The sequence below is a fragment of the Bos indicus genome, chromosome 10 (assembly GCF_029378745.1).
Source record: "Bos indicus isolate NIAB-ARS_2022 breed Sahiwal x Tharparkar chromosome 10, NIAB-ARS_B.indTharparkar_mat_pri_1.0, whole genome shotgun sequence".
NCBI classification, from domain to species: domain Eukaryota; kingdom Metazoa; phylum Chordata; class Mammalia; order Artiodactyla; family Bovidae; genus Bos; species Bos indicus.
In genome coordinates this window covers 23,534,855-23,547,873 of record NC_091769.1, presented here as the reverse complement: position 1 = coordinate 23,547,873, position 13,019 = coordinate 23,534,855, and the positions used below count along the sequence as shown (strand labels likewise).

The 13,019-nt window shown below is 41.6% G+C and overlaps 1 gene segment (V, D, J or C); it reads left to right on the top strand.

The window, feature by feature from the left end:
* The first annotated feature begins 8,842 nt into the window (after window positions 1-8,842).
* LOC139185130 (T cell receptor alpha variable 21-like) lies at window positions 8,843-9,722 on the top strand. The segment is given in 2 exon segments: window positions 8,843-8,978; window positions 9,176-9,722. Coding segments are annotated over 2 exon segments (474 nt in total).
* The last annotated feature ends 3,297 nt before the right edge of the window (window positions 9,723-13,019 follow it).

The following is a 13,019-nucleotide window of genomic DNA, read 5'->3' as shown; positions in this document are numbered from 1 at the left end:
TCCTTCTGCATGGTAGCCTGTTCTGTCCTCCTAAGATCTATTGAGTTCTTGACCCTGAGTTTTAGTTATGCTTGGTCCCTGAAGCCAGGCATAAAATTATTTGAAGAAATAGATTTCTTAATTTATATTCCCAATTCTCTGTCAAAGAGGTTTCCAGTCAGATGCACAACTATTGTATCCCTCTGCTTCTCTCAGCACTCTAGTCTTTTTAAGGTCTCACCTGCTGAGATTCTTGTGTACCGTAGAGGGAAACACAATCCATTACACCAATGCCACTGCTACTGAGTCCCTTCAGTCGTGTCCGACTCTGTGCGACCCCATGGACTGTAGCCTGCCAAGCTCCTCTGTCCATGGGATTCTCCAGGAAAGAATATGGGAGTGGTCTGCCATGCCCTCCTCCAGGGGACCTTCCCGACCCAGGGACTGAACCCATGTCTCTTGCATCTCTTGCACTGGCAGATGGTTCTTTACCAGTAGTGCCACCTGGTAAGCCCCATTACAGTGATGCTTGGGCTCAACTCCTATAACCCTTGGTAGCAGTTTAGCTTTAAAGTACATTCAAGGAACAATGACATGATTAAAATTGCAGGCAGAGAAGGCTTTTCTGATTACTGCATCAGACCTCCTATGTACTGTGGCCACTAACATAAAAGATGTCCTTCCCTGAATATTTGTCTTTGTAGGTGGCATAGTTGGTCCTGTGAGATGTTTGTGTTTGTGACCACCACGTGGCAGTGATTCCATTCTTTTCATTTTTCCAGTGCCTTAAAAGTCAAAAGCATGACAGCTACTAGAGGATTTGCTCGTGACTGGCTGAGCCTGGAACAGCAAGGCTCTCCTGTGCGTTAGAGAAGAACTAAGACACAGGAACAGCTCTTCAGGGGAGAAGACTTGGAATCATTAAGATTTCATCAAGAGTGAGATGGCAGGATGGAGAACATGCTGGAATGTGCATTCATAGTCTTGTGGCTTCAGCTTGGATGTAAGTTGCAGGTTAAGAGATGAGGCCCTATGGGCACATTTTCCCAAAGATGGGGAGGAGAGAGAGAGGAGTTTAGACACTGCTTATCCCAAGCTTTGTGTTGGAATTTTTAAGTACTGCTGAACTGAAAGCTTTGTGTTGTTTCTGATTTTGTTTTCCTGAACAGGGTTGAGTGGTGAAGACCAAGTGGAGCAGAGTCCTCAGATCCTGAGAATCCAGGAGGGGGACAGTCTCAGTCTCAACTGCAGCTACAGCAGTTTTAGAGGGCTACAGTGGTACAGACAAGATCCCGGGAAGGGCCCTGAACTCCTCTTCCTTCTTTACTCAGTTGGGGATGAAAAGCAGAAAGAAAGACTGAGAGCCACCTTGTTAAAGATAGGAAGTTCTCTGCACATCGAAGCCCCAAAACCCGAAGACTCAGCCACTTACCTCTGCGCTGTGCAGACACAATGCTCCCCAGGCACCTGCAGACTGTACCCAAACCCTGAAGCTGGGGCTCTAGAATAAGGGCGTCTTTGCTGTTTTCCTTCCTCCTGAGCACCCAGAGCCTCTTCCCAAGTGGTCCTATGGAGAACGAAGTCTTGTGACGCAGCCAGACAGCAGAGATTACTGGGCATTCTGTCCAGGATCCTAGACAGTGCCCCCTGTGTGTCCATGGATCAGTCTGCTCTTTTAAACAGCCCAGAGCTTCCCTCGTATAGAGTCAAAAGGGATAGTGGTGGTATGGAGTCTTGGTTTCCAGTCTTGGGCCCCTTGAAAAGACGCCACAGGAATTTACCTTCTTCCCTGAAATAAGTTTTTTTTGCATTCTCTTATGATAATCTGGCCACATGTGTGTAAGAGAATCTTCCCATTTTAATATATTCTTGAAGGTCATATCTCCACCAGCCCTATTACTACATTTGTCTTCTCCTTAATAATCAAATTAGCTGACTGTATAGACTTACTGTCTCCATTTCTTCAAGTCCAGTCCTCCCCTCCTTGAACTTGACTTCTGTGAGCATTACTCTCAGAGATGCTCTCACTTAAACCAGTGGCTTTGGTGGTGATAAAGCCAATGATTATTTTTCAACCTTGTCTCATCTGAGATTCTCACTTTCTCATCCTTTTTAAAAATAAAATTTCTTTTTGTTTAATCAAAATAATACTCTCATTTATTTACAAAATCAAATAGCACTCTCTTTTTCTTCCCACTCTTCTACATAGTTTATTTTTGCCTCCTCAGGTGATGACACTGACATTTATCTCAACATTCAAAATGATTCTTGGCTTTCTCTTCTCTCTCTCTCTGTAACTGAGGTTCAGTTCAGTTCAGTTCAGTCACTCAGTTTTGTCCAACTCTTTGCAACACGATGAATCACAGCACTCCAGGCCTCCCTGTCCATCACCAACTCCCGGAGTTCACTCAAACTCATGTCTATCGAGCTGGTGATGCCATCCAGCCATCTCATCCTCTGTCGTTCCCTTTTCCTCCTGCCCCCAACCCCTCCCAGAATCAGAGTCTTTTCCAATGAGTCAACTCTTCGCATGGGGTGGCCAAAGTAGTGGAGTTTCAGCTTTAACATCATTCCTTCCAAAGAACACCCAGGGCTGATCTCCTTTAGAATGGACTGGTTGGACGTCCTTGCAGTCCAAGTGACTCTCAAGAGTCTTCTCCAACACCACAGTTCAAAAGCATCAATTCTTTGGCGCTCAGCTTTCTTCACAATCCAACTCTTACAATACACATAATAAAGTGTACAAAACTGAAGCTTAGAACTCAATGAAAGTTTACACTTGTTAATATCTACATGCATAGTATATATTATATCTGGTTTTCCTCACTCAAAATAATATATTTGCAATTCATTGGTGTCACTTTGCTTATGTCTTATTTGTTCTTTTTTTAATTGATGTGTAGAGTTCCTCTATATGAATATCTAACAATTTAATTATCCATCCTCCCAAAAATAGATATTTGGGCTGTTTGGATTGATTACAGTTTTGTGCTATTGTGAAAAAAGCTGTGTGTGAGGGGAAAAAAAAGAACATTTTTTTTCCTTCTTGTATAGGGAAAAATCCAGTTCTGCCCTATTATGTCCTTCTTTCCTATGAGTCTCCTTTACTACTTGCACAAAACATTTCTGGTCAACAAATGTGTATTTTCCCACACCAAGCAATTATCTGCAATCCCACCCGAGTATCCTATCATTCTACTTGAAATGACACTTTCTACTTGAAAAAAGCATGACAGTCACAAGCCCAAGGGATCAACTGTGCTTCTGAACAAAAGACTGTAGATAGAAGATTCCCAAATCAAGATAAGACAAAACAAAACAAAACCCTGGGCTCAATTAATTCACTAGAGTGACTCACAGAACTAGGAGAAATATTCCACTTATTTTCACCTGTTTGTTATAAAAGGCTATGATAAAGGATACAGGTGAATATCCAGATGGCAGAGGCGTGTAGGGTCAGGTTTGTGAGTGGAACTGTAGAGCTTCTGTGTCCTCTCCAGGGACCACTCGCCCAGCACCTCTGTGTGTTCACCGACTGAAAGCTCTTCAGTAGGTCTGGGGTCTGGGCAGTGGTCCTACGAGATGACTCCCCAGCCCACTTGGCTTTCTGCATTTTCATTTCAACTGCACCCCACAAATGATGCAGCAAGTCCTACTTAACTGGCTAAGATCACCTATAAAATGTTGAATAGAATTCTTATTCCCAAACTCAGAGGTAAAGCATTCACTATTTCACTGTGACTATTAATTATAGTGTTTTTGATAAATATTCTTTATTTATTTAAATTGATTTTTAAATGTGAAACCAACTTTCACTTCTAGAGTTAAGTGCTCTTAGGAATGTTGTTTTGTCCATTTTACATAATGAAACATTGATTTGCTATTATTTTATTGAGCACTTCCCCCCATTTTCCTGAATGATACTAGTATTCAACTTTTTCTTTTCCATGTTAATGTCAGATTTTGGTATCAAGATTGTAATGATTCATTAGGTAACTTGCAATTTAAAGCTTCTTTTCTACCTATAGAAGACTTTGTGTAGGATTTTTAATTTAGAATTAATTTAGAAACAATTTTCAGAAAGTTCACTATAGTGAGGTCATGTAAGCATAGCCTTATGGGAGAAACTTAATAACCCTTATTATGGTTTCAGTTAGTCTAACAGATAAAGGGTTATTTATATATTTATTTTTCTCTTATGATGGTTGATAAACTGTGTTTTTTTCTGCTCATGTTTTATTATTTGCTACCATTAGTTTCTTTTATTTTAACTTGCTACTTTTTCTAGTTCTTTTAGTTGCAACTTTGCCTGTTAAGTCTCAACATTTCTTCTTTCCTGACAAATATAATTTAAATTCATAAATTTGTCTCTGATTACAAATATTCCTTGACTTACAATGGTGTTATGTGCCAAAAACTGATCATAAGCTGATAATATCTTTAGTCAAAAGTTCATTTAATACACCTGAACTCTGAACATCATAACTCAGCCTAGCCTACCTTAAACATGTTCAGAACACTTATATTAGCCAACAGTTGGGCAAAATTATCTAATAGAAAGCCTATCTTATAATTTGATGCTGGCTACCATGTGTAATTTATTTGGCACTGTGCTGAAGATGAAGAGCTGAGTGGCTGTCTAGGTTCAGGATGGTTGTGTGTTGCTTGTTTACCTTTGTGATCGAGTCACTGACTGGGAGCTGCAAGTTGCTGCTGATGTTCAGCATTAAAAGACAGCATCATACTAGCCCATGAAAAGATCAAAATTCAAAACTAGAAGTGCAGTTTCTACTGAATCCATATTATTTTTGTACCATTGTAAAGTTGGAAAGCCATAAGTCAGGGACTTTCTGTACTGCTTTTGCTGCATCTTGCATGTTTTGATATGTCATATATTCATTATTATTCAACTAAAATATTTCCATTTGAAGTGGGGATTTAATATCCTATGGGGATATTGTCAGGGACCTAAGAATGGCCAAATCCTGCCCTGCTCACCACTGGGAAGATTCCTGAAGATGCTGTATATATAGGCTTAATACAAACAGAAAGTGAAGAAGGACTTTTAGCTGACCCCTGGACCTAATTTCCTCCAGGACCTAACATCACTGGTCCTCTGATTACCTCTAGGAAAGGTGGGTTTGAGGTTCATGCCTAAGTAGACTTTTTTACTTTCTTCTGAATCCAGAAAAGCAAGCTCAGAATTCCTATAAGGATGAGGTGGAACGATAGGACACACCTCAAATTGGCCAAGAGTTGATTTACTTTTCAGGCATCTGGGCTGAAAGAGAAAGAAGAGGCAGCCATTCCCAGGGCACTAAATTAGCCCTCTATAGAAATGCATTATCACAAGTAGGCAAAGACTTCAAAATGCAGGAGCTATTAGCAGAATAAGTGGACTCTGGAGTCCTATGTTTTAAGTTAGACTGAGAACTGATCTCCTGGGCTTCTCTGGTGGCTCAGATGGTAAAGAATCCTCCTGCAGTGCAGGAGACACGGGTTCAATCCCTGGGTCAAGAAGATCCCCTGGAGAAGGGATTGGCTACCCACTCTAGTATGCTTGCTTGGAGAATTCCATAGACAGAGGAACCTGGCAGGATGCTGGCCATGGAGTCGCAAAGAGTTGACATGAATGAACGACTAGCATTTTCACTTTTTTTTCAATATCCTACTCATAAATGGACTCTGAATGACAGAATCAGCCCTCCTCACTCTTCCTTTGTGGGTAGAAGAAGAGATAAGGTTTACAAAGAAGGGAAGAAGAAGTGGAAGCTTCCTGATTCATGGAGAGAGACACAGGTATTCTTATCCATACCATCTGGTTTTGTTCAGTTTTAATCTTTTGGGTTTATAGCTGTATAGTCTGCCCAATGTCTTCAGTGGAATAGATCAGAGAATTATCATGAGATTCTTATTTCTACCTGTCTTTTTGTCATTCTCATCTTCAACATCAGAGTCTTTATTATCATTTATTGAACCACTACCATATGCCAAGTCCATTGCTCAGCACTTTAGATACTCCATCTGTAATCTAAAACCCATAAAGTAATATTAATCTATCCTCAGGTAAGGAAACTGAGCCTTAAACATGTTTAAAGATGAAGGGATTTCTGAGATAAATGCTGCAGGCAACATAAAATGAGAATTAAAAAAAATAAAAACTCCAGAGTTAAACAGTTTGAAAGTATTTCTGCTATACAGCAGAAAGTAACATTGTAAATCAGCTATACTCCAACAAGAATTAATTTAAAATTTAAATAACCAGTTTGGATAAGTCCCCAAAATCTTTGCAAGTCAGAAATAAGTCTACTTACTCTTTTGACAACTATACAGTATCTTGCCCCCTCTAGACCTGGAACACTACCACAAAGCAATGAATCCCCAGTTCATAAACCTGCCCAGAGGGCAGTCCTGAACACCAGTCTCTTGTACCTTCCCAGCTGCCTCCCTCACACTCCACGTGGACTCTCACGGGCCCCTCTCCCTTGGCATCGCCCAAATCCAGCCTCTGACTGGCCCCAAGCCTTTTCTGCCTCTACCTTCCCCATGTCAGCCAACGGCAGCTCTGTCCCTGGGCAGTGCCTTCTTGTCCTCATATCCACAGCTGCCAAAAGTTTGGTCCCTCTGTTGGAATCCATCCCTTCCTCCTCTGTGTCCTCAGCCCCACCACTGCCCACCGGGGCCAGTCTATCATCATGTATTGAATATTTGTATTGAAGGATATTTAAATATCCTTGCTGCATACAATATGCAATTTCATAATGTATTTATTAGGCTATTTCTTAAAAAATTCTCAGACAAGTGAAATTTCTGGCCAGTGATATGTAAATAACACCTATGAATCTTATTTAGCTTATACTTCAGTTCAGTTGCTCAGTCATGTCCAACTCTTTGCGACCCCATGAACTGCAGTACGCCAGGGCTCCCTGTCCATCACCAACTCCCGGAGTCCATCCAAACGCATGTCCACTGTGTTGGTGATGCCATCCAACCATCTCATCCTCTGTCGTCTCCTTCTCCTCCTGCCCTCAATCTTTCCCAGCATCAGGGTCTTTTCAAATGAGTCAGCTCTTTGCATCAGGTGGCCAAAGTATTGGAGTTTCAGCTTCAACATCAGTCCTTCCAATGAACACCCAGGAATGATCTCCCTTAGGATGGACTGGTTGGATCTCCTTGCAGTCCAAGGGACTCTCAAGAGTCTTTACCAACACCACAGTTCAAAAGCATCAATTCTTCTGCGTTCAGCTTTCTTTATAGTCCAACATTCACATCCATACATGACCACAGGAAAAAACCATAGCCTTGACTAGATGGACCTTTGTTGGCAAAGTAATGTCTCTGCTTTTTAATATGCTGTCTATGTTGGTCATAACTTTCCTTCTAAGGAGCAAGCGTCTTTTAATTTCATGGCTGAAATCACCATCTGCAGTGATTTTGGAGCCCCCAAAAAATAAAGTCTGACACTGTTTCCACTGTTTCCCCATCTATTTCCCATGAAATGATGGGACAGGATGCCATGATCTCAGTTTTCTGAATGTTGAGTTTTAAGCCAACTTTTTCACTCTCCACTTTCATTTTCATCAAGAGGCTCTTTAGTTCTTCTCCACTTTCTGCCATAAGGGTGGTGTCATCTGCATATCTGAGGTTATTGATATTTCTCCCGGCAATCTTGATTCCAGCTGTGCTTCCTCTAGCCCAGCGTTTCTCATGATATACTCTGTACATAAGTTAAATAAGCAGGGTGACAATATGCAGCCTTGATTTACTCCTTTTCCTATTTGGAACTAGTCTGCTGTTCCATGTCCAGTTCTAACTGTTGCTTCCTGACCTGCATATAGGTTTCTCAAGAGGCAGGTCAGGCGGTCTGGTATTTCCATCTCTTTCAGAATTTTCCACAGTTTATTGTGCTTCAGTTATATAATGTGAAAGTGCCCATTTCCTGATTTATCACACACATTGAATGTGAATATTATGATTCTTAACTCTTTTTGCTACTTGATGGCTGAGAAATGATAGAAAGGGATTTTCAAGAAAGTGTGAATTAAAGAAAATAATTCTTAAGAACTGAAGTGGCAAGAGGGAGCAGTTACAGGAATCTGAAGAGGTTCAGCTACAGCTGTGCAGTAAAACCTATGATTTCTTCTTTTCTTTTCTTCTTTTTTTTTTTTTTTTGTACTTCAAATTGCAAACTTACTTTTTTTTACTGTGTAATTTTTTTCTTTTTTAAAAAAATATAAATTTATTTATTCTAATTGGAGGTTAATTACTTTACAATGTTGTATTGGTTTTGCCATACATCAACATGAATCAGCCACAGGTATACACATATTTCCCATCCCGAACCCCCCTCTCTCCTCCCTCCCTGTACCTACGCTTACATTTCTCTCTAGGTACTTGTGTGTATTAGTTACTCATTAGTGTCTGAGTCTTTGCCACCCCATGGACTGTAGCCCACCAGGCTCCTTTGTCCATGGAATTTTCCAGGAAAGAATACTGGAGTGGGTTGTCATTCCTATCTCCAGGGGATCTTCCCCACCCAGAGATCGAACTTCGGTCTCCTGAATTGCAGGCAGATTCTTTACTGTTTGAGCCATCGGAGAAGCCCCTCTATGTACATACTTAACCACATTCTACAAATCTGATGTGTTAAAAATTGTTTTCCCTAGGAGGAGGGAAAGAGGAGGGAAAGAGATAACCATTTGTCTGGCAAGGCTGGGCTTGGTCCTGAGATGGTGGTGTTTCCATTGCAACCTCCCACTCTTGGCAGATGGGCTTCTGGCGCCGGCCTCCTCCATGCCTATGTGGCTTGCTCTGATTGGCTGGGCTGACGCTGTGTTTCCTGTAGAAAGTTTTGAAAACAAGAGGCAGCAAAGTAGATCTTTTATCCTATGAGTCCTTGAACATTTTACAGACACAAGAACTCAGTTCTCAGTGAGTCTACATAACAGAAGGAATGGACAAATCCCTAAGCCTGCTCATCCTTTGGTTACAACTAGACTGTGAGTTAGAGGGATTTGGAAATGGGCAAAGAATGGGCAACTACCAGATATTCCTCCCCAGGGAAGAGAGGAAGTCTGGGAGTTGTACCTGCATGGTTTCTGGGAGTTCCTGTAGACAGCGAAAAAGTAAACTTAAAATTAGTTTTCAAAGAATAATCAGCCACTAACCAGCCTGTCTGTTTTCTCTTTCTGAACAGGGGTGAGCAGTAAACAGGACGTGAGTCAGAGTCCTGAAGTTCTGAACGTGAGAGAGGGAGACAGCATGGTTCTCAACTGCAGTTACACTGACAGCGCTCTGTACTTTCTTCAGTGGTTCCGGCAGGATCCCGGGAAAGGGCTCACATCTCTACTGTCAGTTCAGGCGAATCAGAAAGAGCAAGCAAGTGGAAGAATTACAGTCTCGTTGGATAAATCTTCAAGACACGGTGCTTTATACATTGCAACTTCTCAGCACAGTGACTCGACCACCTACCTCTGTGCTGTGAGGCACAGTGCTCAGAGGGAACCTGTTCCCAGTACTGAAACTGCAGATGGGGCTCCAACCACGTCCTGTCTTGGCGCTGAGGAAACTTTTTCCATTAAGGGGTTTTCTACGTTGACTTTCCTTCCAGACAGAGGCAATTAGCAAGGGTAGGATGATTTGAGAGAATAGCACTGAAACATGTACATTACCATAGGTAACATAGATGACCAGTGCAAGTTCCATGCATGAAGCAGGGCCCCCGAAGCCCATGCTCTGGGACAACCCGGAGGGATAGGGTGGCAGGGGAGGTGGGAGGGGTGCTCAGGATGGTGGGGACCCAGGTATACCTGTGGCTGATTCATGTTGATGTATGGCAAAAACCGTAACAATATTGTAAAATAATTATCCTCCAATTAAAATAAATAAATTAATTTTTTTAAAATCTGATAAAATGATCTAAAATTATACTATGAATACTTTGATCATTAGATTTTCATCAACTTCAACTTAAATAATAGTTTTACAAACTAAATGGGAAAAGAATTTGAAAAAGAATAGACACACGTATGCAGGTCAGGAAGCAACAGTTAGAACTGGACATGGAACAACAGACTGGTTCCAAATAGGAAAAGGAATTTGTCAAGTGTCAAGTGTCTGCTGCTGCCCTCCCTGTACGACAAACACTGTCCCAGCGGCCTGATTCCTGCTGCCTCCCTTCTCTCTGCAGGCCCAAGCCAGGGCTGGCTCCCTGTCCCACCCCACTTCAGCAGCAGCTTATGTTCTGTCCTGCTGAGGCCCAGGCCAGTCTGCTGCAGCGATGCCTCCCACCCTCCCATCCCTGACCCTCACCCCCGGGTGGACAGCGCTTGTTAATGCCCACTCGGCCTTGTGACACACGGTGGCCTGGGCCAGATGACCCTCCATTAACCTCAAATCTCACTCTCTTGTTTACAGTCTGTTTTACATGTGGGTCACCAGGGTATTTATTCTCTCCTGTGCAACCTTAATCGTGGTTTTTATTCTTTCTTCCTGAGCTCAGAAAGAGTTCCCATTTCCCTATTCAAACTGTATATTGTCACCCTGTTTATTTAACTTGTATGCAGAGTACATCATGAGAAACGCTGGACTGGAAGAAACACAAGCTGGAATCAAGATTGCCGGGAGAAATATCAATAACCTCAGATATGCAGATGACACCACCCTTATGGCAGAAAGTGAAGAGGAACTCAAAAGCATCTTGATGAAAGTGAAAGTGGAGAGTGAGAAAGTTGGCTTAAAGCTCAACATTCAGAAAACAAAGATCATGGCATCTGGTCCCATGTCAGACCCTTAAAAATAAAGTGTCAGACTTTATTTTTATGGGCTCCCAAATCACTGCAGATGATGACTGCAGCCATGAAATTAAAAGACGCTTACTCCTTGGAAGGAAAGTTATGACCAACCTAGATAGCATATTCAAAAGCAGAGACATTACTTTGCCAACAAAGGTCCATCTAGTCAAGGCTATGGTTTTTCCTGTGGTCATGTATGGATGTGAGAGTTGGACTGTGAAGAAGGCTGAGCGCCGAAGAATTGATGCTTTTGAAGTGTGGTGTTGGAGAAGACTCTTGAGAGTCCCTTGGACTTCAAGGAGATCCAACCAGTCCATTCTGAAGGAGATCAGCCCTGGGATTTCTTTGGAAGGAATGATGCTAAAGCTGAAACTCCAGTACTTTGGCCACCTCGTGCAAAGAGTTGACTCTTCGCATGGAAAAGACTCTGATGCTGGGAGGGATTGGGGGCAGGAGGAGAAGGAGACGACAGAGGATGAGATGGCTGGATGGCATCACTGAGTCGATGGACATGAGTCTGAGTGAACTCCGGGAGTTGGTGATGGACAGGGAGGCCTGGTGTGCTGCGATTCATGGGGTCGCAAAGAGTCGGACACGACTGAGCGACTGATCTGATCTGATTCTAAAATAATTTTCTTTATTATTTCCTCCATGTATGTTTAGAGCCTCATTAGACAGTGTTATAATTTATACCAGATATATAATTATATTATTATATATATAATATGCTGTATTTTCACCAAATATAATTGAGGAAATTCAAGAGGAAAAGTCTATTGTATTTATCCATAATTTTGCTTATTGTATTCTTTATTCTTTCTTGTTGTTTCAAGACTCCTTCTTTTATAATTTTATTTCTGTTTATAGAGCTTCCTTTAGACATTATTAGGATAGGTCTTCTGGTGACCACTTTTCTTAGTTTTCCTTCATCTGAGAATGTCTCAATTTCACCTTTATTAGTGAAGTCTTCTGGATTAATGGTATTTCCTTCTGACTCATAGTTAAATCTGGAAACTAAAAAAATTGTAACGTGATTTTGTTTCATTCTAAAAATTATTTTGTATCCAACACTTAAAAGTTGAAGTATAGCTGATTGACAATGTTATGCTAATTTCTTCTGTAGAGCAAAGTGACTCAGTTATACATATATAGACTTTCTTTTTTATTTTCTTTTCCATTATGGTTTACCCATGGATATTGAATATAGTTCCCTGTGCTATTCAGTAACACAGGGAATTTTAAAATCACAATTCTGTGTTTTTTAAAAAAGCCAAATTTAATACAGTTCAAGGCTGACAACATATAAATCCTCTTCTGTACATAATCATAATGCTTTGGAATTCAACCACAGAAGGGAAATAAAAAGGTGGGGCGTGTTAATGAAAACAGTGAACTTCTCCGTAGTTATCTATTTGGCCTCTGGAGGGCACTGCTGCTTAAATTGGAAATTGCTTTTCTGTAAAAGATCATAAGAACCTCACAAAACCCCTATGGTTTAAAGAGATATTCTGATCATTTTTTACACAGTAAGATGTAAAGCATTTTGTTAAGACAGCTTCTCTTCCTAACAACCTCCCTACAACCTCCATCAGAAGAAATATAAATCCTTTGTCATTCTTATTCAGAGAAACCTGGGTTCAAGTCAGCCAGTCTTCAGACTTATTTGTGGGGAACCTGTTAGAAAGGAGCTCACTGCCGCTTCACTGCTCCACTATGACCTTGGTGTTCACCTTGATGCTTGAGATGCTCCTGTTTCTGAGTGAGTACTACTCCATTTTATTCCTTTGTCCACACGTGGAATATTGCTCCGTGTTGAATAGAGACTTTTTGTTTTAGCTGAGTTCACTGATTCAGCATTGATGTTTCAGCAGGAGCTGGAGCCCAGTCAGTGACCCAGCCTGATGACCACATTGCTGTCTCTGAAGGAGCCCGTCTGGAGCTGAAGTGCAACTACTCATCTTCTGTTTCACCGTATCTCTTCTGGTACATGCAGTACCCCAATCAAGGACTCCAGCTTCTCCTGAAGTACATGCCTGGAGACAATGTTGTTTCAGGCATCAAAGGTTTTGAGGCTGAATTTAGGAACAGTGAGACGTCCTTCCACCTGAGGAAAATACCAGCTCATTGGAAAGACTCGGCCAAGTACTTCTGTGCTCTGAGTGACACAGTGCCTGGGACTGCAGGAGGGGCTGAACACAAACCTCCTGGGACACTGTAGCTCAGTCTTTGTTATATTTAGGAAGTTGG